General features: G+C 34.2%; 6 protein-coding genes across 7 annotated transcripts; 4 read left to right on the forward strand and 2 right to left on the reverse strand.

The window, feature by feature from the left end:
- The first annotated feature begins 182 nt into the window (after nt 1-182).
- On the forward strand, nt 183-1,718 carry LOC149730264 (uncharacterized). The gene has a single exon (XM_089886313.1). It carries the CDS (start codon nt 328-330, stop codon nt 1,204-1,206), a length of 879 nt encoding a protein of 292 aa, XP_089742439.1. The 5' UTR covers nt 183-327; the 3' UTR covers nt 1,207-1,718.
- A 260-nt stretch (nt 1,719-1,978) lies between these two features.
- On the forward strand, nt 1,979-7,549 carry LOC149730265 (transmembrane protein 164-like). The gene is made up of 6 exons (XM_089886309.1): nt 1,979-1,997; nt 2,823-3,138; nt 3,621-3,747; nt 4,704-4,762; nt 6,027-6,273; nt 6,564-7,549. Exons 2-6 carry the CDS (start codon nt 2,873-2,875, stop codon nt 6,804-6,806), a joined length of 942 nt encoding a protein of 313 aa, XP_089742435.1. The 5' UTR covers nt 1,979-1,997; nt 2,823-2,872; the 3' UTR covers nt 6,807-7,549.
- A 148-nt stretch (nt 7,550-7,697) lies between these two features.
- Nucleotides 7,698-12,946, forward strand: LOC149730266 (monoglyceride lipase-like). Of its 2 annotated transcripts, none has more exons than XM_089886310.1 (8): nt 7,698-8,541; nt 8,789-8,894; nt 9,143-9,249; nt 9,526-9,662; nt 10,058-10,168; nt 10,437-10,526; nt 10,933-11,148; nt 11,701-12,946. In XM_089886310.1, the coding sequence occupies exons 1-8, from the start codon at nt 8,496-8,498 to the stop codon at nt 11,803-11,805; spliced, it is 918 nt and encodes a 305-aa protein (XP_089742436.1). In that variant the 5' UTR covers nt 7,698-8,495; the 3' UTR covers nt 11,806-12,946. The 2 variants fall into 2 exon arrangements, with proteins under 2 accessions (XP_089742436.1, XP_089742437.1); XM_089886311.1 differs by having other exon boundaries at nt 7,703-8,549.
- On the reverse strand, nt 12,868-14,245 carry LOC149730267 (translation machinery-associated protein 7-like). Its single transcript, XM_089886322.1, has 3 exons — nt 14,026-14,245; nt 13,507-13,650; nt 12,868-13,159 (listed from the first exon to the last, which is right to left on the reverse strand). Exons 1-3 carry the CDS (start codon nt 14,039-14,041, stop codon nt 13,125-13,127), a joined length of 195 nt encoding a protein of 64 aa, XP_089742448.1. The 5' UTR covers nt 14,042-14,245; the 3' UTR covers nt 12,868-13,124.
- A 344-nt stretch (nt 14,246-14,589) lies between these two features.
- LOC149730268 (dual specificity mitogen-activated protein kinase kinase 1-like) lies at nt 14,590-16,410 on the reverse strand. The gene is made up of 2 exons (XM_089886306.1): nt 15,463-16,410; nt 14,590-15,162 (listed from the first exon to the last, which is right to left on the reverse strand). The coding sequence occupies exons 1-2, from the start codon at nt 16,378-16,380 to the stop codon at nt 14,947-14,949; spliced, it is 1,134 nt and encodes a 377-aa protein (XP_089742432.1). The 5' UTR covers nt 16,381-16,410; the 3' UTR covers nt 14,590-14,946.
- Nucleotides 16,411-19,626: 3,216 nt separating this feature from the next.
- On the forward strand, nt 19,627-24,905 carry LOC149730269 (TAF5-like RNA polymerase II p300/CBP-associated factor-associated factor 65 kDa subunit 5L). Its single transcript, XM_089886280.1, has 12 exons — nt 19,627-19,892; nt 20,123-20,279; nt 20,380-20,555; nt 20,896-21,129; nt 21,248-21,465; nt 21,887-21,948; nt 22,171-22,437; nt 22,623-22,704; nt 23,361-23,580; nt 23,966-24,073; nt 24,481-24,604; nt 24,763-24,905. The coding sequence occupies exons 1-12, from the start codon at nt 19,773-19,775 to the stop codon at nt 24,879-24,881; spliced, it is 1,887 nt and encodes a 628-aa protein (XP_089742406.1). The 5' UTR covers nt 19,627-19,772; the 3' UTR covers nt 24,882-24,905.
- Nucleotides 24,906-24,938: the final 33 nt, after the last annotated feature.

Here is a 24,938-nt window from a genome sequence, read left to right on the forward strand (position 1 = left end):
TTTATAGTTTTGGTGAGGTTTAAGTGACAGTTTCAGGTTTTGTGAGACGATGCGTATAAGGGGGTCATTATAAATTAGTCTTCTTAAGACCTGAGTCACAAACCCAGAAGCGGGTGTTTCTGTGGTTCTACTTATATGTTAAGTGATTTATTACTGTACGATTCATTTCTTACTAAAGTTAAGGGAAAGGTTTTTGAAAATCTGATTTATCAAAGCGTTATTAATTTTTTTCTTAATATTTGAATCGACACAAAAAAAGCTTTAGAAGTAAAGCATTAAACAACTAACGGGCAGTTTTGTACTTAGATATACATTAAAATATATTAAATGTTATTTCTATCTAGATATAGGAGATTGTACATAATGCCGAGTTTGAATTATGACTATACTCAATCTCTGAGGAGGCAGAACGCACTTTACGTTCTTAAATACAGTGACCCAGTTAAAGTAGCAGAAAACCCAGCACCTGTTGTAGGGTATAGCGGCCATGTACCCTCATATAGAAGCAGCATACATGACCAGAGGGTTATTAGATCACTTATGAGAAGTCTGGTTAGCCCGATGAAACCAACCACTGCAACAGGTTTTGTTAAAGCGGCGTCGAATCTTCCCAAGTTTGAACACGAGAAAAAGGAACAATCCACGGCGTCTTTAAACAAGAGAGCAAGGTCGGCACCCGTGACGTTGAGTGGTACTGATCAAAATGAGAAAACACCACCTCAATCTTCACGGAGCATCAAATCTGGTCAGTCAGTTCGTGTAAGTCCTTCGAAACTTGCCATGATGTCGGCAGGTGGATTGGATAAAATGTCGGCAAGTCGTCCACATACTTCTGCTGCTGTGAGTCAAAAAGTCCAACAACCGATCTCGTCGAGAGCAAGCAGCGCGTCCTCTGTTTCCCTGCGACCGATCACGGAGGAGAAACCCCGGAAGCATCCAACAGGTTATCCACAGACGCTCTACGGCGCCAGCTTCTGGTACGCATGGAAAGACGAAGAAACCAAATTAGATGTTACACGACCTGAGTCGTATCAGCGAGATCGTAGTTTAAATCGACATAATAACGTGCTATACCATAAATACGAAGGTGTGGTACCAAAATACATGGGTTATGTTCCTGGGTATAAGTTCAGGCATGGATCAACATACGGAGTTCTTACTGTGAGAGCCACAGAAGCGGGGGTAGTTCATAAATTGAAGAATTAGTTTAAATTAGAATTTCTTTAGTAATATTCACTATATCACTAATATTTTGGTGGAGTGCAATGCTTAGATATCTATATGTGTTTAGTGGCGTTCTTTTCATTTGCACTAAAGCATTTAAATTGTGTTTACATTTAACCGTGTATTAAGACAAATAATAAAACTTTACAAGAATACACAAGTATACAAAACTACGATGTGCTCAATTTCAAAAGAGACTCAAACTAATCTGACCTTAGCTATTGTATATATTCAATTCAACCCCACTATGTAGGGATTATGGTTTCAGTTGTATATGGATAATGGATGCACCATAGGCTGTATAGAAATACACTCTGGGTTGTATATACTAATAACATGTGCAATGTGTAAAGGGATATACGCATAGATATCATAGTCATATGTATAGCTCAGTGGATATAAGTAAACGGCAATTATTGCCGCGGGATGTAATGCAACAAAACGAATAAGTGATTTTTTTCTTTCCGTGGCTGTAAAAAGACAGTCGTTATAACACGGATGTTCTTTTTTTACACCTTTTCGTTATGGCTAACAATTTAGAGTGGCAGAAAAATGTTTTTTTGAGAAATGTACGCTTACCTTGCCTCTGCCTGATACATTACAATGATATTTCGTGGACAAACATTTTATACGCGCTCTGCCCGAAGAGATTAAAATTTGATTTTTGCACTGCCTACCAAAGATACTTTGTTTTGTTCGACGTAGGGGCTTCCCCAAAATCCTTCGCTAGTTTTATTTTTTTCAAGAAGACGAACGTGGTAGCAGCGGAAGAAGTAAGTCAATGTAGCATATAGCGTTTGGGAAATAAATACAATACAAGAGGTTAGCAGTTTAATATGAACCGGAGCGTCTTGAAACATACAAAAAATATTAGTCTTAAATCGCTTCGTTTACTAATGTTACGATCGCCGCATTTATCTGCATACTTATACACACAAACAGTCATAGAGACAGATTGTCCGATGTAGCTTTCACGGTGTATTTACGTGATTATAGCATGGCTTTGTTAACGGAAACAACGGTGACAGCGTTTAACCAATCAGAGCTTCTAACTCTCAATGCTCCATTTACCGTAATTAGACACAGGTGCTACTTAATTAAACAAACTGCTTATAAGCGGAAACGTTTAATTACGGTCGATCAATCAGTCGCGTTTGCAGTCGATTGACAGCACGATCGTGGCGTTTTGAGATCAGACGATATAATAGCATGCGCAGCGGAAGCTAGCACGTTGGTCGTTCGTCTGAAATACCATCTTACTGTTATATGTAGATTAGGGTTGCTTACAAAATTAGAAAAAAGGATTAATGAGTAAAAAAGGCTCTAAGCTTACAGCTAGAGCTAGCCACACCAATTCAATAAGATTGATTAGAAAGAGTAGTCAATAAATGGTAGATTATTCTGATTAGTGGTTTATTATGTTGCTCCAAAAAAAGAATATACATATATGTATTTGAGTTGTTTGAAAAAAACGTCATTTTTAATACAGTGTATAGTGTAATATTATATGTTATATATATATATATTTATAAATCAATAGTCTTTTTAAAGATTATAATAGTAAACAGATAAGAAGTGTTTAAATGTATTAAATTCAGGTTACAAAAAGATCAAGTTAAACCAGTTGGTACAAGCAATTGTTCATAAGATGCTTGACTGGTTATATAGTGGGGTAGATTTTACCCTGGATGGAAACGGTGGAACGGAGTGTGCTCAATACTTGAGCCTCCAGCATAGGGTATACGAAACCATTTTAGTTGTATTTGTATCAGTTGTTGAGATTATTGTTGCAATAAAATACATCCGAAACAAGCCACTCCACAAGCAAGTAAAGGATAACTTCTATGCGCTAAATGTTGCAAAGACAGAGAGTAACGGTACAGCACAAAAGCATGTTGTTGTATTACAGCCAAGGTAATTGTAATTTATAATATCAAAAATTTATAATAGTTCTGTGGCACAAACGCATAGTGGTAAAGAGCGCCTGCTGCTGGACCAGAGGTTATGGGTCAAGGTTGGGCGCTATCACCATTGTGGGTATATGTATTCTTAGACAAACAGGATATAGCCATAGCTTCAACCCAGAGGTCTCTAATGTGTTTCCAAATTTTCATTTATAATAAAAATGGGTAAAAATACAAAAAAAATAATCATAGCCCAAGTTACATACGTGGTAACTTGAATGCTGTCACGAGGTGTATGAAACAAAACACTTGTGTTATAACGACTGATGTTGACCTGCCATACGCAGTTAAATAAATGATGTTTAATTAATTCATTATCAGTCTTGTGTTTGTATAACCAGCACTTCAATAATAAAAAGTGCTTAGTAAGTTAAAGTTAGTATTTATAGAAATTCTAACTTTCAAACAACTAGTCAGCTTAATTTTTAACAGGGCAGCTTTAAAAAGTTTTCTCCTCGTGGCACTGTGTCTTGCGTTTGGAATTGAAATCGGTTACAAGTTCGCAACAAACCAGATAATCTACCTCTTAAACCCATGCCATGTATTAACTGCTTCCATGGTAGGTTGAAAAATATTTTTATTTTTAAAAAATGTTGTCTTAAAATTTGGTAATTTTTTTTTCTTGTATAAGAAAACAACAACACAAATCACAGTTCAATTTGAAAAGTTATATTATGTATAAATACATTATATATTTATACACATAAGATCAAATTTTTAAGTTAGGAACATTGCTTTTAAGCATGTGAATATAACAGTTCTATTGGTATGACTTATATATATGTTTTATTTTTAACAATCTTTAATTTTAAATTGATAAAAAATATTTATTGTTCTTGTAAATAATCTATAAGTATTTATATCTATATATAACATGTTGATTCAAATAGCAATTGAGTTGTTATAACAAGTATTTGTTTCATTTACATTGTACCTTCAACAATATATCGTGCTGTTGTTTTCAAATGAACCGTTTTTTCAATTTGTTTTACTTCTCGGGTTTTGTTATTTTTAGACCAATGAATACAACCGACGTTGGCGTTTAGGTTAAGGTTTCACAGTGTTCTTGTGTTAACCCATTCGTTGTAAAACGGTTTTTAAGCACCAATTTGGTTTTTTGAGTTTTTAAAATTATTTTGATGTGCATTTTACATTTTAACAAAATCTGTTGGCATTTTAAACGAAACAAAATGGTTGCTGAATTAACCATTTTTTATTAAACAAAGCTAATAATATATATAAATATAAATAAATCTTTTAAGGTTGTATATTATTTTGTATCAATATATTGTATAAATAATAAATAATATACACATATATTTATTATATTATAGTTACACAGCATGTTTTTTTTGCAATTAATGATATAGAAAAATAAGATGTTTATTACTATGTATATATAAAATATGGACACTCACTAATAATAGATAATATAACATGTTTTAACATCTAAATTAGAATTAGTATTTGCATGTAATATGGACAGTATTTTACATTTTGAATATACTTATGCAGATATTTCTGCTAGCTGTAGACGAAAACAGGAAATCTCCGTTTGTTCAAGCTGTATTCAGGTCAGACGTTAGTGGTTTCTTAATGTTTATACAACTTGCTATGTACCATGTACGGTGTTTAAATAAACCTACTTCCTTCTCGTATTAATTGCCTAGGGCAAAACTGTTTAATGTATGCACTAGAAATGCTAGCAAATTTTTTATAATACACGAATGATACTAATGTTAAAAAATAATAAATTTTGTACATTTTCTTTATTTTATATATAACATACATATATATTTATAAACTATAATATTGTATTTTAAACATTTAAACACTGATGGAACACATGCATATTAATTCAAATTTTGTGTTTAATTTTTTTTCTGTCCATATTTCAAAGTATGACCTGACGTTTTCTGCCATAAATAACTGAACAAACAATGTCCTTATATGGTCTGTGTAAATATCCTGAGACTAAATTCAATATTTACCACATAATGAAATATTCCCCCCATATTATTAACCCCTAGTAAAGGTGTGTACTCAACATATGGTTTATATTAAAAAGCCTCAGAATTCTAGGAAAACATCATTAACTTTATCAAAACAATCAAACACATTATAAATTGTATTTTCAGCTTCAAGTTTAAACCATATACTTGAAACCAGGGTTCATTGTAGTAAATTATTAAATAAATGTACATTACTGGATATAATAACTGATACTTTGGTACTAGCTTATTGTATGTTTTTTTCATTAAATGTACAGTTATGTAATGTTTGTTTTGCTGCATTTATACAGTGTTTAATCCATAATATTTTTAGTATGCCTTTTATATTCTATAAGCTTGTGTTTGTGTTATTATTATTGTATTGTAGTCTTTAGACTGTTAATTCTGTGGCACAAAAGTTTAGTTTGTTGCCGCAGTTCTGTGTAAATTGCCACTATTTCCTTAATGATACAGTGCTGACGTCTTATGTATCAGTAAAAAGGATACAAGACTGAAATAACCTATTAATTATTTATATGGCAGCATGTGATGATAAAAGCTAGTGTCCTAAATATACAGTGTCACAGTATTTTATATTAAACATTTAATATCTTTTTGTCCCAAGGGTTTACACAGTGTAAAAATTTTGGGTGTTTTATTGATGTGTTTAATCTATTAGTTATTATCACCCACAAAATTTTGTATGTGGTGACTCGTAAGCAGGTAAGAGGTGAATTTAACTTTATCAGAACACCTGTGTTATATTAACTGCAGTTGCTTTGACGGGATAATTGGATTACATTTATTTATTCAAAGGCAATAAAACATTGTTGTTTTACATTTACAGAGTCCAACTTCACTTACTAAGTGGTCCGTTGTTAGCCATCTTACTCCCTGTTGTGAACACAAGACACCTGTCGTGTGAGATTGAATCTTACTGGCTACACCATTGTTTGCTTTATCTGGTTCCCATATATTTGATATCACTGGGAGGTTCATATTCATGTGAACCACTGACAGACTTGTGGTGGCCTGTGTTAAGCGTTGGGGTCGGGTTTCTATACCATTTTACTTTTCTTCAAGGTCTAGCATTGGTAAGTGCTTGGTTGGTTATGAAATGTTATGTTTAGACATGTTTTCTACTTCAAAAGCTTGTACAATTCCTGGTGATGTAAAATGTACATTAATAACAGTAAACCTTTTATATACTCTTTCAGATTTTGTAAGCAACAATTTTTTCCAGTTATGCATTTAAAAAAATTTTTTATCCAGTTTTTACATTTCCTTTTTTACCCACCAAAGAAGAAATATATATATGAAAACATTAGTCAACTTGTATACATAATCGAAATCCATATTTGTGAACCCTTTTCTTAATTTGCAGACAACAAAAGTGAATCTGAACAACATGCTGTGCCCAGCAGTTTCTGACCCTTTTAGGGGTTCCAGTTATCGCATGTGGGCGTTCGCACACCAGCATTTCCTAATTGCAATACATGGCAAACTTTATCACGCATTTTCTTGGCTGGTCATATCATCCTGTCGAAACTGCCATAGTTTTTGTTGTACAGTTTTACATAAAAACCACCATGACGCAACAACCAACAACATAAAGAAAATTGATTAGAGCGCTTTTTCTTTGTTCTTTAGTTTTACGCGATTTATCACCCTTGCCTAATTGTTATCCTAACCACCTAATTTTGGTGCAATAGCGTAGATTTTTATGCAGTTATGAGTGAACATGTGCAAAATTTAAGCTGAACAGCAAACTAATTAACACAACTTCTACGTATTTAGATTTTATTAAAAAATATTGATTTTATCATATTTTTCACTTTTTCATTTTTAAGAGTTCCTATTAGTGAATCATGATGTAAAAATATATAAATGGAAAACATACGTTTTTTTTTTAATTTTCTTGTTACAGATACTGTACGCTCTAAATATAGTAGGGTGGGAGAAGATGAGACACCTTTATCACATGATATCCAAATATCCTGATCGTGTTTTAAACATTTAACAACGGTCTATGATTGTCGTGAAGATACGGTTTTAAGTTCTTTGTATGTTTTTTGTTTACTACCAAATGGGACGAGAAAATGGAATGATAAGGTGTCCCATCTTACCCTGACCTACTATATATATTTATATACAAGAAATTGCGCAAAACGGCAGCCGCACACAAATTTGCAAATCACGGGTGAATTGGTAAATGTAATTAACAGTTTCCAATCCAACGCAGATTAATTAAAACCAAACAACTGGTGAATTAATTTAATTTATTTATTCTTTTTGGCGCAAATACCGTAATGTGCTTATAAAAGCTCCACTTTAAAAAATAAATTGTGAAGATATCGCCATTTCAACGAATACGACAAGTTTTTTGAATTAATACTAAAGCACACTCACGCACTTATATAGAACAACGTACCGAAGCTGGATTAAAAGAATCGCCAGAGGGTCGGTTGTCCAGCAGCTGTTTACATGATCTGGCAATCTGCGTTAATCATATCCCAGTAGTTCAGATGATAGTAGCGCGAAGCCATATAGTATCACGTAGCAGTGTGTTGAAACTTAGAACATTTGGAGGGCAATTTTCAACAAATTAGCGCGTAAATTTAATGAATTTTTAGTTAATATTGGGCAGTGTATTGGAGTATACAAGTACTACCCTACGTAAATTTAATGAACTTTTAGTTAATATTGGGCAGTGTATTGGAGTATACAAGTACTACCCTACGTAAATTTAATGAATTTTTAGTTAATATTGGGCAGTGTATTGTAGTATACAAGTACTACCCTACTATGGCAGTGTAGAAGTGAAATTACACACGTTAAAAGAATGTTTATCGCAAGTGTTTAAACGCCGTTATCGCAAGTGTTTGAACATATTACGAAAGTTTGTTCAGAAACCATACAGACATACACGTAGCACAAGTTTTAAAACACACTTTACCACAAGCGTGAGAAAGCTGCGGGCGCCATTGGCCCATGTCCGTCTGTCGGCATTTCTTTGGAAACGGTTGCTATAGGCATAGTACACGCCCAGCGCCGTGAAATATGGTGAAAATTCACTTTTTTATGGACTTTTTTACAACGAAACAAATTTTACGTTTTTCTGCGTGAAGTGCGATTACCGGTATCGGTATGTAATAAAAGCAATCACAATTTGCGTTTTTCCGCCTGATTCAAAGCGTTCAGCTGCTCAAAGCTCAGTGACATGGTTCACTTCCTATAGTTATTTAATTTTGTTTACAGTAAGCATAGTAAGAAACTGTGGGCATAGATTCGTATTACGTGTTGTTATAGCAGGAAAATGACGGACGCTTCTAACCACAACGATGAAAAAGCGAATGTAACAGGTTAAAATGTATGGTGTAAAACAAATCATTATTAAGATTATCTGTATGATATTTTTGCTAAAATATGTAATTTTAAAAGCATGCATGACTTTGATTGGCCCAACTACTCTACTATATGTACATGAATTTGAATTAATGTCACTATTGTGATGTAGGCTTCTCTTGCAGTAAGCACTAATATATAAAGCAATACTAATATATATATATATAGCACATGAGTTTTTTCTTAACAATACTATTTGCACAGAACACAAAACTTCAAGTGGAAAACCCTTCAGCGAAGTGGATCATTTTATCAATGCAGATGGAAATCATATTTTTTGTCGCTATTGGGAGCCATCAAATACCCCACAGTTAGTTTGTTATTGTTAATATAACTTTAAAAGACGTTTACTCTTTGTAATACAACTTACAACTGACAATGCCTCGCCACACGAGGATAAAACAAGTTACTCTCATTCATTCATATAACTCAATGCAAATAGTGGTTTTCTTTGCTGTATTCCATGGGTATTACAATGTAGGCTGGCACACTAACCACCGTGTCACAATGTAGAAATTAGTAAGTGTGAAAGAAATCTCCCTTTCTTTATTTTACCAGACATTTGATGATGGTAACCCATGGTTACGCTGAACACAGTGGGAGGCATGAGAGGTTGGCTTGTATGTTCAGAGATATGGGATTCTTTGTCTTTGCACATGATCACTGTAAGTATTATATACTATTTTTTTGGAATATATATGTAAAGGGTTTTGTGTTTTTAAAATATTTTTGTATTATACAAAAATTAGTGAGTTAACAGCATATAATATACCTTTGTGTGGCGGCGAAATAACATTCATTATGTTTGGGTGTTCTGTTTCATACACACCGTGCATACTTATCAATAATTACTAATTGTCTTTTATTGCCCTATATTCTATTTAGTTATATATTCCATTGGAGCTATGCTCTCTTGTTTTACACAAGTTTGATTCTTCTAGTTGGTCATGGAGAGAGTGAAGGCCACAAAGTAAATGTTGACGACTACAATGTTTACATCCGTGATATGGTGCAACATGTTAATCTAATGAAGAAGAAATTCCCAGGCTTACCAATCCATTTATATGGACATTCAATGGTAATAACCTTAAGCATAAATGATTTATTCTAATATGTTTTAACCTGCGCGGGTAAGGTCCCACAGTGTGGAACGTTATGGGACCTATCAATTATGCCAGACTTGGTCCATTATCCCAACACCCGGGTTGCTGCCACATGGGCTTCACTAGATGTTGAAGCCTGTCGCTTTCCTAAAGGTAGACAACAAGGGCCCAAATGTAATTGTTGGGGAGATCTTCCCTTGACAACCCAGCCAAGGATATATGATTATATCTTTTGTTCACATATGCTGAATAATGGATATACCCCAACATAGTGAAAAATTGTCTGATCTTAAACAAGGCAGATGGAGGGTGCCAACTTTTTTAAAAATGAGCATGTTATGAACTTTATTAATATAACATTTTAATTCAGGGTGGTGCTCTTTCATTACTGGCAGCGCATCAGAACCCTGGGCTTTTTACTGATGTTGTTTTATCTGCACCGATGATAGCAAAGAGCCCAGAATTTTCTTCCTCTATTAAGGTATTTAACTTTTAGCAATCAAGTATGACAATAATGACAATGAGTCTTAAACTATCGTATTTATAAGAAGTCAGAATTCTACCTTTACATTGCATTTCTATTTAGTTGATAAATGAAACTTTGATAGTTAATGTTTTTTAAACTCCCCCTTAGCTTATATGTAGCAAATCAACAAACTTTACTAAAAATAATTTTGACTCATTGCATAAACTGTATTCTGATATTGTAATATAAATAAAAACAAACCGTGCTAAAATATTACGTACAGAGATTTATGGCTGAAAAGGTTGCGGCAATTTTCCCTTATCTTGGGGTTGCTTATCTTGATGCAAACACAATATCTCGTGACCCCGAACAGGTATATATTCGAAAGTTTTTATTGATAAAAGTGTATATATATTATATAGTAGGGTGGAGGAAGATGGGACACCTTTCATTCCATTATCTAGTTCCATTTGGTAGTAAACGAAGAACATTCAAAGAATTATAAAACCGTATCCTCACGACTCCCATATACCGTTGTTAATCATTTAAAACACGACCAGGATATTTGGGTAATATGCGCTAAAGGTGTCTCGTCTCCCCCCCATCCTACTATATGTAAATTTAATGATGTAATGAAAATTGTTAAACCCTTTTTTGGTTTACCTTATCATCATTTTTAATACTTTTATTCTATTTTCAAAACCTAGTTCATTCTAAATAAACTGTCGGGACATGCTAAGACTATAAACATGGTAAAAGTAACTCTCAATTAACTACAGGTTGCAAGGTATGTGAATGACAAACTTAACTACACTGGCAAAGTTCAAGTAAGAATGGCTTGTCAGTTGTACCAAATACAGCACGCAGCTATTCAATGTTTCCCCAATATAGACTTCACTTTCCTTGTAATACATGGTAGTGGGGATAGGTTATGCAATGTTGAGGGATCCAAGTTATTGCATGAGCAAGCTAAATCAACAAATAAAACCATAAAGGTAGGTTTACTGGACATAGAGTTTACTGTGGCAAATGGGCATTGGCAACAGTTTAGTATGGCTGCCTTTAGCCTAAAGATTTACCATTGTGGGCAGTGGTGCAGCCTGGGGGGTTAGGGTGTCGCAACCCCCGTTTTAAACCAAAAAAAAAAATTTTTAAAACAAAAAATATTTTTTTAACATTTATTTTTAACACGACATTGATTGTGGGCATATGCTTATTTGGGCAAGACACTTGGCAGCATTTGCTCCAGCCCAGTTGGCCCTTATGCATTGTTAAGTTATCAGCAATATATAAACATTAAATAAGTACAGTTTGATTTGTTAAAACTCGTACTTGCTTACAAGTTAACACTTGTGTAACTTTGTGGGTGATTGTTGTTTCTGTATGACTAACATAAAGTACATAAAGAACCACTAAGTTGGAGCAATTTCCACTGAGTATGTTGCCCAAGGACACACATACCCACAATGGTAGGAACGTTAAGCCACAAACTCTTATCTTTTCTAGAGGCGAGATCTATAAATATTTTAATTCCCCGTATTTTATAGATATTTGAGAATGGTTACCATGAGTTAATACATGACATTGATGGTTATGACCAACGGTTCCTAGATGACATAAAACAATGGCTTAATGAGAGAATTGCAACGTAAATCATCAAATTGGAAACCATATACACAATAAAAACTATATAGTTGGATGGAGATAGGGCACCTTTAGCACATGATATCCAAATATCCTGATCGTGTTTTTAACAATTAACAGCGGTCTATGATAGTCGTGAGAATATGGTTTTGTATTTCTTTTAATATTCTTTGTTTACTACCAAATGGGACGAGAAAATAGAATAAAAGGGTGTCCCATCTTTCCAATAAAGTCCCAATGAAAAAATGTCCCATTCTCTGCAGAAACAGATAACCGTGTCCTCACAACTCTAAAAGAGCGTTGTTAATTTCTAAAAACAGGGACCAGAAATATGGAATATTATGTGCTAACGATATCTACCTTACCCTACACTGCTATATGTTATGTAGCCTAATTTAACATTTACCTAAACTAAAACATTGTGTCTGTTTGTCTACCTCATAATATAATGTTCAAGTTCCAAACTATTGGGAGTGGAAAAATTCTTACCAAAAAAGTAGAGCTTAGAATAATGGTTGAAATAAAATAATATGCAGTTTAGTTTTAATATTAACTTTTATTGCCGTAATTCATAAGTACATTGCACTGCTGTATCTTCTTACCCTTACACTATATAAGCGCCAGTTTTTTTAATACACAAGTGTAGGACAAATTATGTTAGACAAGATACTATGTTTTTATTTAACCTCCTGTAACTTAAACATGTTATAAAATTGTATTATAATGTTAACTTACTAATTTATGTATTTAATATTTATATGTATTTTAATAGTAATAAAATGTGTTCAAAAACAAGATATTTGAATTATTATTATATAATGTCACTTGTTCGCCTTGTTAAAATTTGTATTTTCTTGTATGCTAAACTAAGCAATATTGTTAAGAACTTAGATTTTAATTCAATTGGCTTGTTGTCTGTCTGTCACGTATATGTCTTTTTCTTATTTTTTATTTTTTGATTAATTCCACCACCATAATCAAACAGACATTATAATAATAAGGGATTAACCTTTGGTTGATTTTTCACTGAGTAATTTCAACTTGTCATAATAGAAGTGATTTCAGCAACGTTTTAAGTAGGGTTTGTTTATTTCAATAGACACAAAAATGTACAGTTAACTCTAATAATAAATTGTATTCTGCAAACAATGTTAAAACATTCTGTTTAAATCAAATTCTCCAAACAGCAGCAAAAACAATATTAATTTAATATAACCCATAGACTTAAAAAAGCAACGAAGTTTTATTATTTATGGCACAAAGCAAAAATGTCACTCTGGACTAAAACACCAAATTTTTATTGCAAACCAAACATAATAAAATAGATTCACTTCTTTCCAGACTTTTTTATTCCACCTTGAGCTGTGAATAAAAGATTTAAATAAAAAATAAACCACAACTGGCAATAACATATTTCTCATTTGCTCTTTTCAATACCAATTTAATATTAAAGTTGGCAAACATAAATCTCGTTGAATAATGTGGCGAATGCGGTACATTTTGGCAAAGTCAAACAGCAGAGTTAAAGCTGTTTTATGCCTTAAACAGGTGCCTGAAAAAGTTTAGGTGTCCATGTTACTTCCTAACGTTTCTCCCAAAAATTGACAACACGTCAGAAATATACTATGTTTTAGTTGTTTTTCATACGAAATAAGCCGTTTACAGATTATATACATTATGTGTGATAGCAGAAGTAAGACAACACTCACTTAAAGGTCCTTTCTTTCCAGCCTTTGCTTTCATCTCGGCTAACTTCTTTGCTTCTTCCTTTTGTTTTGCTTTAAACGCTCGGTCTTCATCATCCATTTCATTCTCAGCTTTTTTTGGCTGTTTAAGAGGTTTCTTCTTTCCACCTTAATAAGTAAAAAATACATTACAACGCTTGATTAACTTTTAAATAGTGGGGCAACAACAGTCATTATATTATGGGTTTTATGTTTTAAAGACCCAGTTCACAGTTATACACAAGTTAACCCATATGCAACTTTTGTGGTTGATTTTTTAACCATGGCTGGCAATTTAGACAACCCATAAGTTACTACTAGTTAAAGTAACTGCCATTAAATTTCTTCTAGAACAATTACACAATGGTATAGCAGGACTTGCCGCGTCAAGCTTTAAATTGGTATATCCTCTGGTCCATTGACGAGCACTCTATATCCTCTGTGCCACGGGGGTAGTTTCAAGTTACCTAAGTTATTATATTTAAAACCCAAATTTAATCCTACCTTGTCTTCCAGACATTGTTTATTTTGATGCAGTTATTGAGTTGTTCCGAATGGCAAAAAAACAATCCTTTCTTTGCGAAGGCAGTTTTACCTTTCCGCTTAACTTTAATTCCTCTTAATCAGCCTTAATCTAATTGACCTGTATGCACAATCAATCTTACATTAATTAAGTGACGAATTACGTCTAATTCATTATAAATATCGTGCGTAAACACGAAGTAATTAAAACTAAAACCTCCTACTTAATATTTACGCATGCGTCTCTTTAGAGAAGGTGTAGCTTCAAGCTGAGACAATTGTCACCTATGACGCAGTTTACGATCCTATTTGGAGATATGTTTACTAAAAACATCAAATTCTGTAAATATTTTTATTAATTATCGGAAATATTAGATTATTATATATACGGGTAATTTTTATCAACCACTTAAAATTTAGAAAAATTACTTACATAGGCATATGCAGTATTCACTATATTTCTACAAAATGTTTTTAATAAAAACCATAAATTTTGTTAGGTATTTCCATTTTTTGTAACTTTTTAAACATATAATGAAAGCATGATAGTCTGCATTGTTGTTGTGTATTATCATTAAGTTATTATTATTTCTGTATAAAATCTCTTTACACTTTGACGGCATTGAACAGAATATGAAAATTAAGTGCAAACATTTTGTAATTCTGCAACTCATGATTGCGGATACCATTCTTGTATAATGTGCACAACACAATAAACTCTGACGATAGAAAAAGTTTATGACTACAGCAAAACAAAAAACGTATGCTATTATTAGTAATATCTGTTTAATTGCAATCATAATCACTCTACACTAATTAGGGAATTTTTGAAAAATTGACGGAAAAGTACACGCTATTTACAGACAGATATGGTAGCAAGCGCAATCGGAAAAACCCATCATATTAATCAGGTACAGTGTCTGGACTCGGGGCTTTCAAACCCATAGTACTGCAAACCCACTTAGCAAACTCATACTGGGTTAAGCTAACATTTTTAATAAATGGAGCTTTCATTAGTTCTCCGAGATCTGATCGCTCTTTCGGTTCTTTCTTCAAGCAACTCGCCACGAAATCACAAAAATCTTTCTCGAAAATTCCTTGTGGGAGTTTCGGTGCTGGCTAAGACAGAGAATAAAAAATTTTACTTCAATTTTCTTATATGGGCTTATATGTTATAATGGTTAAAAGAAATAGCAATTAGGTCTTTTAATATAATATACATTAAGAAAATGATTTTATATATATACTTTTATTGATTGTTTATTATGCATTGTTTATTATATTGATTATACAGTATGTATGAATTTTGGTGCTTGTTTACATAAACAATGAAAATTTAGTAAAAAAAACTTAGTAAGATACTTTTAACTAACACGAATTGCAATTAATTTGTATGTATAGTGTAAAATAAATGCCTACCTCATTCACAATGTAATCAAGCAGCTCAAAGATTGCCATTGGTCGTGCAACATCATGTGGGTTTGGTGCTTTACCACTTCCCCCTGACACTTCAGTGTTGAATATGGCTGCTATTTGGCTGGCTGTGGGTGGCGGGATAGGGAATCTACCAATTGCCATTTCAATAAGTGAGAGACCAAGAGACCAGATATCTGAAAGGATTGTATACTTGGATCCTTGCAAGCGTTCTGGGGCCATGTATGATCTTGTCCCTACAAACGAGTTGGCCATTGAGTCGATCAGTTGCCCACTCACGCCAAAATCACATAACTTAATCTCTCCTCGGGAATTAACGAGAATATTTGATGGTTTTACATCGCGATGAATGATGCTACGTTCTTCTCTTAAGTACTTGAGGCCAAGGATAACAGCTTTGCTCACTTTTCCCAAGTAAATCTCAGGAATTTTTCGCGCCTTCTTCAGCACTAAATCAAGCGACCCAGCGTCCATGCTTTCCATACAAATACTGATTTCCCCATCACTGTAAAAAGTCCCATAATACCCAACAATGTACGGGCTTCTACAATCATGCAAAACCTGCAATTCTCGTGTGATTTGGTTCAAGATGGCTTGCTTCACTTCCAAATGAATAAGTTTCCGCGCCATGACAAAGCCAGTTGCGTTGTGCACCACAAGATGAACAACACCCCCATTTCCGGCACCCAGTTCTCCTTTCTTTGTGAAGTCAGAGTTCTGAGCATTTTCCATGACTCCCACTTTTTGCTTCTGCTTAATGAACTGGTCCAATCTTTTCCTTTGAGTTTCGTCAATGTTTAGTTCGTCCATCTTCTTGCCAAGGTCAGAGACCTGCTGATTGGGGATAGGCGAACTCCCCTCAAGTGTTAGGTTCAACGGGTTTAACTTACGTTTAGGAGGCATTTTTACTTTTTTGTAAATATTCTCCTAATCCTAAACAATAGATAAAAATATTGTGAAAAAATCAAATGTTCAATGTGATCAGTTATGAATAAATGGATTTATCTTATTTAGCTTGTCATGGTGGGGCAACGACAGTCGATAACTGGGGTGTTCTGTTTTATAAACCTCATGCCCGCTTATGAGTTATATAATAATTACAGAATAATATAAAATAGGTATTGAAATTTAACTGTTAAAAATATGTTCATGGTAAAAGGTCTAGTTAACCGTATTATTGGGCTTAGGTCAAAGCAGTCGTTAGAAACACCGACTATTTTGGCTTTGACAAAGACCATCGCTGACGATACCCGTATAACATTAGGCGATTAGACGTAACGTAATAAAAGAAAATTATAAATTCTCTATAAAACTTCAGTCCATACTTTTTACTTTGCTATTTCCTTCTAATTGAAAGGGGAGCGACAAAGTATGTACTTTATTTGGGTGCCCGCAAATTTACCTGGGTGATCCGAGTATATAGTACAGAACGGCAGTTTTTAGCGACCATTTTCGATACTTTCAAGTACATGAGCCTCCATCATGCAAAATTGTACACTCTACTAGGATTCTATTTATAAACTGAACTAATATTCATCAATAACGCGTTGTAGAATTTCGTAGCGCACCAACTTTCAATGTGATGTTGCGTAAACTTAAAACATTATTTCCTAAAACAAGACAGTACAGCTATAAATAAAAGGCACGAAAGTTATGATGTGATTTAAAACGTTAATGCGTGGATACAGGTTATAAAGCAAATAGACCATTTGTTGCTATAAAAAACAAAATAGCTTTGCTATTATGCATTTTTCTAAGTTTGTAAATTAACGTGTTCAGTATTTGGTTTAAGCGGTGCCAGTGACACCACTTTCTCAGATTTCAATATTTCACAGGCAGTGTAAGCGATGTTTCAATGGTCCGCTGAATCGGTGGTCGGACTGGATGGGGTCTGGAAAATGGTCAGGGTTCCAACTTCCATCTTAGGGAAGAGATATACAGTAGGTTATGTTAAATAGGACATTTGAGATAATGCAAAAAAGTAAACTACAGTAATGGGAAAGTGTTCGAACAATAGGTTTGAATAGTAATTTGGAGAACTGTTTACTTGGAAACAGAAACGATTGAACCGGCAGGCGTGCAGCGCTTAATGTAAAACTCTTTGTTACAAATCATTAGCATTATTACAAAGTTAGAACACTGTGTTATAAGCGCTAGACCAGCTGATGGCGTTTCTCATTTTATTCAACCCTGTCTACATCCTCGAGCATATTTCTCCCACTCTTGAGGAGAAACTCGCTCCTCCTTGAGCCTCCGTCCAATCGTAGCTCGTCATATTCTCTCACTCGCACAGACCTTGCAATCCAGTCAGATTGCGCTTCAAGAATACGCGATTTCGGCAACTTTTCGTAATTTGTTTATCAAAATGCGAGACTTCTCTATCGTTCTTTCATCTGCAGCATCAGGGAACCAAATGATCATATTCTGATAAACCATTCCGTTACCTGTAAGGAATTGTATAATTTATTATAGTAGGGTGGGGGAAGATGGAACACCTTTCATTCTATTTTCTCGTCCCATTTGGTTCTAAAAAGAACATTCAAAGAATTATAAAACCATATCCTCAAGACTCCCATAGACCGTTGTTAATTGTTTAAAACACGATCAGGATATTTAGACATTATGTGCTAAAGGTGTCCCATCTCCCCCCACCCTACTATGTACAATAAATCAGATTGTTATCATTCGTGACATGCCATAGTTTTACATTCGTACCTATATACGAGGACCAATCCACAGTTATCGGCATCCAATCCCACCCTGTAGCTTGATCAACTCGTTTTAGTTCAACTATAAAGCTTCCTCTCTTAATTTCCTTGCCTTTGATTTAGCATTCTTGGAAAACGAAGATACTTCATAACTGCCCCCGTTGGTAAGCGGTCGATCTGTTGATAAATTTGTTTAATGAATATTAATTTACAACTAAAACCAACTAAAATGTAACAACTAAAACGTAACAACTTACATGAATCAACTACGCTCATAACTTCTGCAAGCAACATAAACCAAATGCACCTCATAATGGCCAATGGTAATCGAAATAATCTCTTAAGTTCTCTGCGACATGTAAAAGTATATTTATTTGTAACAGCTCGATTTTACGAAACTTGTTTTTATCACGCACTAATGATACAGTTTTAAATCTGAAAATTCATTTTGAAATTCCTAATTTTATATATTGCTTTGGTTTCAGTAGAAGGATTATTTTGCTGATGTCACGATCATTCGGTCGGATGTTTTCCACTATGCACGTCATGCTTCCATTTAATTAAATGGAAGGTACTCATATAAACCAGAGGTAACGCGCTGCTGACGTTCGATGTAATGCCTATATGCGGGACTTACAAAAACACATTGCACAGTACAAGAAATATCAGTCTACATTTTTTTTCTTTTCGCATATAATGCTTCATACTTTATACACAATGCGTGTGCCACTTGAACAGTTATAGTTATTACACAATCTTCGATCGTTTTTAACTTTATTAAGTTTGCATCAGTATAATTAAGTTACTTACGAACTAGCTTTTTTTAATTCGCATATTTATGGTTAAACTATTGCTCTGCAAATACGTTGAAGCCAAACCGATTAACACACATCAGTAACTACTTTTGATACAAATAAACCTCTGCTACTGCGCCAACATCAGTATCCAACCAACTGACATAACTGAACAATACTCAAGCATTTAACGAGATAAGAATGATCCTATATAATTCTGCATTGCGGCTCTTTTTTGTAATTTTCCATTGCACCAGCCATGCTTCCTTTTATTAAATTGGAAATTAAACCTGACGTAATTGATTGTTGTCTGTGTTTGCAAATCGCTCTCATCTCGGTGCGTTTGAACAAAGGAAGGAATGACGTTGATGAGTATACTCGAGTGAGGCAAGGACAGTCGTTATAACCCGGGTGCTCTGTTACATAAACCTCGTGCCTACGAGTAACCACGTTTGTAACTTTGTATGTGTGAGGTGTATAAAACAGAACACCCCTGATAAATAAAATGAAATTAGAACTCTTCTGTAGTGCTAACGTAGATTGAACAACAAAATAAATAAACAGGAAAACGTAAAGATAAAATCGCCAAGAGATTTCTATAACAAAATCCTGAGATATAAATTCACGAGTTCGTCACGATTGAATGCATTCACATTTTATTATAGGCGCAAGCAAAACGTAAGCTGTAACAAAAACGGAATTCTTCTAATAAACTTATGATAAAGTATTTCAATTTCCAGTGCCAAATAAAAGCTCACATGTATTTCTGAATAACATTAGTATCTAGTTGACAATGAAACGGTCACGTAGTGAGCATATCCAAACTGCTGTACTAAATTATTTGAAAAAACGAAACTATACCGATTCGGAAGCAACTTTTAAGCAGAATTTCAAGTTGGAAGAAACGTTATTGGTAAGTTAAAGTCTAGATAATTAATTAAGGTATCAGTACTTATTACAGTTGATTAAACCTAAAGTATTCAAAACGTTTTTTAAATCGATAAGCAGTGAAATTCTTTTAAAGTAATTAAAAGGAAAAAATATTATTTATCCAAAAACGTTCAATGTTATGTAATATATATATATAGGCGGAATAGGCCTATATATAGTGAAGTTTAAAATACAAAAAATAAATATTTTTAGGAAATGACATCTCGTGTTTTAAGAAATAATAAAATATCGAAGTCAGACAGCGTCTCATTTTCGATTGGCTCACTCGATGATTATTTTCATTCTTTCCTTGAATTAAAGACGTTTGTCGAAAAATGTGTCGCTCAAAGAAAACATTCTAAATTAAAAGGTAAATATGAATGAATGAATGTAACAACTGTTACATTAATGTTTCTTCAATTAATTTCCTATATTTTGTTACATCCTTTAGCCCAGTGTTTTGTTTTCAGGCATTTTATTTCCCGTCTTCATTCATTCGTTTCTCGACCTATTATTGGCCGATCGTTCAACCGAATCCACCTCATATTTACGAAGGTTTGGTTCAGTTTTCGACCAATCACATCGCTTGCTGATTAAGCAGATTGAAAATCTGGGGATTCCCCAAGACCAAGCTAATTTAGACATGGTTGGTCCTTAGTGTATATGTTTAGTAATGTTGTTGTAAGAACTTGTTTTTCGGTAAGCAGTGCAAGAATGTGTTTTTATATATCTTATGCTGATGCTGTTGTGGTTAGAGTAATTGCCTTTTGAGCAGAGAATACAGATTCGAGACTTGATGCTGCCACCATTGTGGCTTATATTCATACTATGTGCGTTTGGGTTAGACAGTTAACGAACATTGCTGCATACAATATATAAAAGGTATGAAACAGAACCTACTAAATATATAACAACAAAATAGTTTTTTATTTAAGATTTTTCTTTTTTTCAATCAGCTTATAAATTTTTAAATATTTTTGTTTCAGATTGAAGAACTACGAAATTGCAACGGCAAAATTGTTCTAACGGATGACGATCAACTTGCTTTAAAAATATTTCTTCAGACCCAGGAAAATTTATCACTTATGAAAATTATCAATGATCGTATACAGATCGTGCTACCAGAGACAGATGATCAACTGAATTTATCTAATGGTGATTTTACTTCTACCAACACTTCACCTCAAAAAGTTCTTTCTGCTAGTAAAACTCCAACTAAGGTATGTACGGTACACGAGGTGTACGAACACCCGTGTTGTAACGACTGTCGCTTTCCAGCCAAGCAAGGATAAAGCAAGTTTCATTCATTCTTGCATACATAAAAACATTTTTTTCCAGGCCAAAGTAGAAGCCATGGAAACTGCCATCACAAATCAACAACCAATCATAATCAGCCCTCCTTCTGTTGCCACGACAACTAACACTACGCCTTCTAAACACTCCACAGCTCCACCAGTGGCATCTTTAGTCAGTGACATCACAATAGCAGATGCTCGTAAAATAATCGATGACGTAAGAAAATCTCCACCTGCTCTGACAGACCTTACACTTATAAAGTAAGATTATGTTTTATGTCGTGAGCATTGGAGCCTATCGTTTGGAACACCTTTTGGGTGCCCTCTATTGGGTAAGATCCTACAGTGAGAAATGTTAATGATCTTTGGGTTTATGTATAGTTGGTCTTTTATTCTGTTATGTGGGAGCATGTGTCCTTGGGCAAGACAACAACTGCTCCAACCCAGTGGTCGCTTCTGGGGTTTCTCAATAGTCAGCCATATTTTAAAAAGTCAAAAAATAACACGCAAAGTTACATAGGTTGTCCTTTAGCACAGCACTTAAGGGGCGTGGGGTCTATTTATGCGGGTGAAGTCATGTGACAAGGCAGACCAGGGTACCCACTATTACAGCCAGCTTGGGCCTATTTACCCCACTAGTTTCCCTTGTGAAATAATGTAACATATCTTTATTTTTTTACAGATTTAAAGGAGAAGGTTTAATACATGCCACACCATCTCAGGACCACAGTTATATTGCAACAGGTTTCATGCTTAACATCTGATTAAAATAATGCTTTAAAATATTTTTACATTTTTTGGCATCATTAGACCATATCCTTACAACTAAAAGAGTGCTGTTAATTGTTAAAATCAAAATTAGGAAATATGAGATGTATATACAAACAGTAATCTTAGCCCATGTTACTATACTATGTAAAGGTATCCTCTTACCCCACAGTATTATATTAAGTATATTTCTAACAGGGTTTGACAACTCCACTGTGAAACTATGGCGTCAAGGAAATCGTATACCAGACTGTAACCTTCCCACCCCTGATATATCATGCGTGCATCTTGGTAGTGATGCACTTGAAGATGTATACGACAGATTATCTATGAAAACCCAGCAAGATGTTACAAGTTTAAATGAGGATGGTGTAGTGTCACTGCATGGGCATAGTGGGCCTGTGTACGATTCTTGTTTCACAAGTGATAATAAGTTTTTAATAACTTGTGCTGAGGATTCTACAGGTAAGCATGCCATAACAAGTGTTTGGTAAGATATGTTTGATGCTTAATACTGATAGGTATTTGTTTCTTTAGGCAAAACACTTGCGGACATTGTTCCAACCAAGTGGTCACTAACTTTGTTTTAAACAATTTTTACAAAACATTCATTAAACCATAACGTTTGAAAATTCCAATTCTTATTACAGTGAGATTATGGGACATGCAGGATTTAAAGAACAAAGTTATTTACGATGCTCATAACAGACCAGTATGGTGTGTGGATATCAGGTATGAGTATGATGGTAACTTATATGATAAATATCAATACATTGAATATTGTGTCTCAACATAGAACCTAACCCATATATAATAGTACAGTAAAACTTTCTAATAACAATAAAATGGTTTATAGGCCAAATATAACTCACTGGCAGTAACTTGCCCCTGATCTATAACTGACACTTTTTATTTTGAACAAAATCTGGAGTGACATTGTTAAAATACAGTTACATTACACTAATAGTTGTCAAACATATAGAACCTTATTGATTAATGTGGTGAATGCAATATACCTTGACTGTGTTGTATAAACACTCAACAGCAAGAGAAAAGTAACAACGTCTGTTTTAGGTTTAAAATTTGGTTCTAAAACATATGATTTTGGTTTAATTGGGTTAACATGACACCCCAGCCACCCCTAACATTATGCCTATTCTGTAATGTGTACAGTTCAAATATAAGAAACTTTTTTGTCACTTGATTGTTTTTCGGAAGTTATTTTTTTGTCCCATTTTTTTTACCTAGATATTTTTGTGAATCGAGTTATTTTTTTTAAAGATTCGCTTATAAACCAAAGTAGATATGGCCCTGACAAAAATCCAACTAAAATTATGTAGCTGTCATATATTTCCGCCATAACCCAACACATTACAATCTTACGACAGTGCTTACGATTTATACTTCGCTACGGGATCTGCGGACCATACAGCTCGACTGTGGACGACAGAGCGTACATACCCCTTACGAACTTACGCTGGCCATCAGGACAGCGTTGGAGCCATTGCTTTCCATGGTAACTGTAGTTACTTAGCTACAGCGGATAGAGTTGTGAGGGTATGGGATGTAAATAGTGGGAAGCCCGTTCGTGTAATGACTGGGCATTGGGTAAGTTCTGTTCTTGGAATTTTACACATAACATAATTTTGTTTATTCTTTTGAATACAGTAACAAAGATCAAATAATTTAATACAACAACTTCATGAGCATTGCTCCAACCCAGTGGTCATTAAATGAGTTGTAGCACCCTGGGTGTTGTCAGGGTATTGAACCAACTCAGGCCTAAATCTGGGATCATGTGACATGCTACGCTGTAGGACCTAACTCACAGAATAAAATAAAATCTGAATATTTTTAGTTGAATAATAAAACAGCTGGACAACATTATTCTTAATAGGCCAAAAATCTTAGGTTCCATGGCAAGCCATGCTGCAGGACCTAACCCATAGAATAGAATCATTTATGGCTTTTATGATTAAGATGTTTATCACAGGCCCCAGTTATGTGTGTGGCCTTCTCAAGTAATGGACGAATGTTAGCAAGCGCTGGTGAAGATTACAGGATCAGGTTATGGGATGTTTCCTCTGGTAACTTAGTCAAGGTGAGAAGGATTGTTGAAGGAATTGTCGGAAATCATCTTCTTTAATGAAGTTGCAACTTATGTTATGATATTAGGTTAGGTTCCCAATCATTCACATTCCTTTGTGATTGTGTCACCATGCGGTAATGAGTGTTTCATTGCCTTGACTAAGGTTTTTCGTTTAACATTATTACATTTCACCATGCGACGTTAAGATTATATTTTGTGCCTAAATTTGTTTTCCCATTAATAAACGACAGAAGGTCACAACAATGCAATGCACATGCTTGCTTGTTGTAAAACTTATACAACTGAAAATATTACTATCTTACTCTTACATGTACAATGAAAAAAATTAAGGCAGTCAATTATATAGGAATTTTATATATTTTATTTCTAGTATTTTATTTATGCTGTTTTTAACACAGGAAATGCGTGCACACACAGACACAATATATTCTCTTGCTTTCAACTATGATGGCTCTCTACTGGCATCGTGTGGTGCTGATTGTTCAGTATATTGTTGGAACACCGCTACTATATCTACTACAGGTACCAGTTCTTCTATAAATGCAATCACCCGCAAAGTTACATACGTGGTAACTCGTAAGCGGGCACGAGGTGTATGAAACAGAACACTCGTCTTATAACGATTGACGACGTTGCCCGTCACATGATGATGAATAAGTTAAATTCATTCATTATTTCAGGTGATCAAAAGAACCAGCATTTAGTTGCACAGTGGAGTCTCCCAAATTCAACACAAAGTTTAATAAACGTCGATTTTAAATCGACCAATAAGTTATTTTGTTACGCTTCTGCTACGTGAATTGATTAAATTTTTATATTTTCATTTTGGATTGATCAGTTAAAGGTATAAATTACA

The sequence above is a fragment of the Ciona robusta genome, chromosome 10, assembly GCF_009617815.1.
Source record: "Ciona robusta chromosome 10, ASM961781v2".
NCBI lineage: Eukaryota > Metazoa > Chordata > Ascidiacea > Phlebobranchia > Cionidae > Ciona > Ciona robusta.

Coding starts and splice junctions, on each gene's coding strand:
- LOC149730264 (XM_089886313.1), top strand. CDS start 328: ATGTTATTTCTATCTAGATATAGGAGATTGTACATAATGCCGAGTTTG.
- LOC149730265 (XM_089886309.1), top strand. CDS start 2,873: ATGCTTGACTGGTTATATAGTGGGGTAGATTTTACCCTGGATGGAAAC. Junction 3,748..4,703: donor ATGTATTAACTGCTTCCATG/GTAGGTTGAAAA, acceptor ATACTTATGCAG/ATATTTCTGCTAGCTGTAGA. Junction 6,274..6,563: donor TTCTTCAAGGTCTAGCATTG/GTAAGTGCTTGG, acceptor CTTAATTTGCAG/ACAACAAAAGTGAATCTGAA.
- LOC149730266 (XM_089886310.1), top strand. CDS start 8,496: ATGACGGACGCTTCTAACCACAACGATGAAAAAGCGAATGTAACAG. Junction 9,663..10,057: donor ATTTATATGGACATTCAATG/GTAATAACCTTA, acceptor ATTTTAATTCAG/GGTGGTGCTCTTTCATTACT. Junction 10,527..10,932: donor TATCTCGTGACCCCGAACAG/GTATATATTCGA, acceptor AATTAACTACAG/GTTGCAAGGTATGTGAATGA.
- LOC149730268 (XM_089886306.1), bottom strand. CDS start 16,380: ATGCCTCCTAAACGTAAGTTAAACCCGTTGAACCTAACACTTGAGGGG. Junction 15,163..15,462: donor TTGATTACATTGTGAATGAG/GTAGGCATTTAT, acceptor TCTCTGTCTTAG/CCAGCACCGAAACTCCCACA.
- LOC149730269 (XM_089886280.1), top strand. CDS start 19,773: ATGAAACGGTCACGTAGTGAGCATATCCAAACTGCTGTACTAAATTAT. Junction 22,705..23,360: donor GTATGGTGTGTGGATATCAG/GTATGAGTATGA, acceptor ATCTTACGACAG/TGCTTACGATTTATACTTCG. Junction 24,074..24,480: donor CCTCTGGTAACTTAGTCAAG/GTGAGAAGGATT, acceptor TTTTTAACACAG/GAAATGCGTGCACACACAGA.
- LOC149730267 (XM_089886322.1), bottom strand. Junction 13,160..13,506: donor TGGAAAGAAAGGACCTTTAA/GTGAGTGTTGTC, acceptor TTTTATTCACAG/CTCAAGGTGGAATAAAAAAG.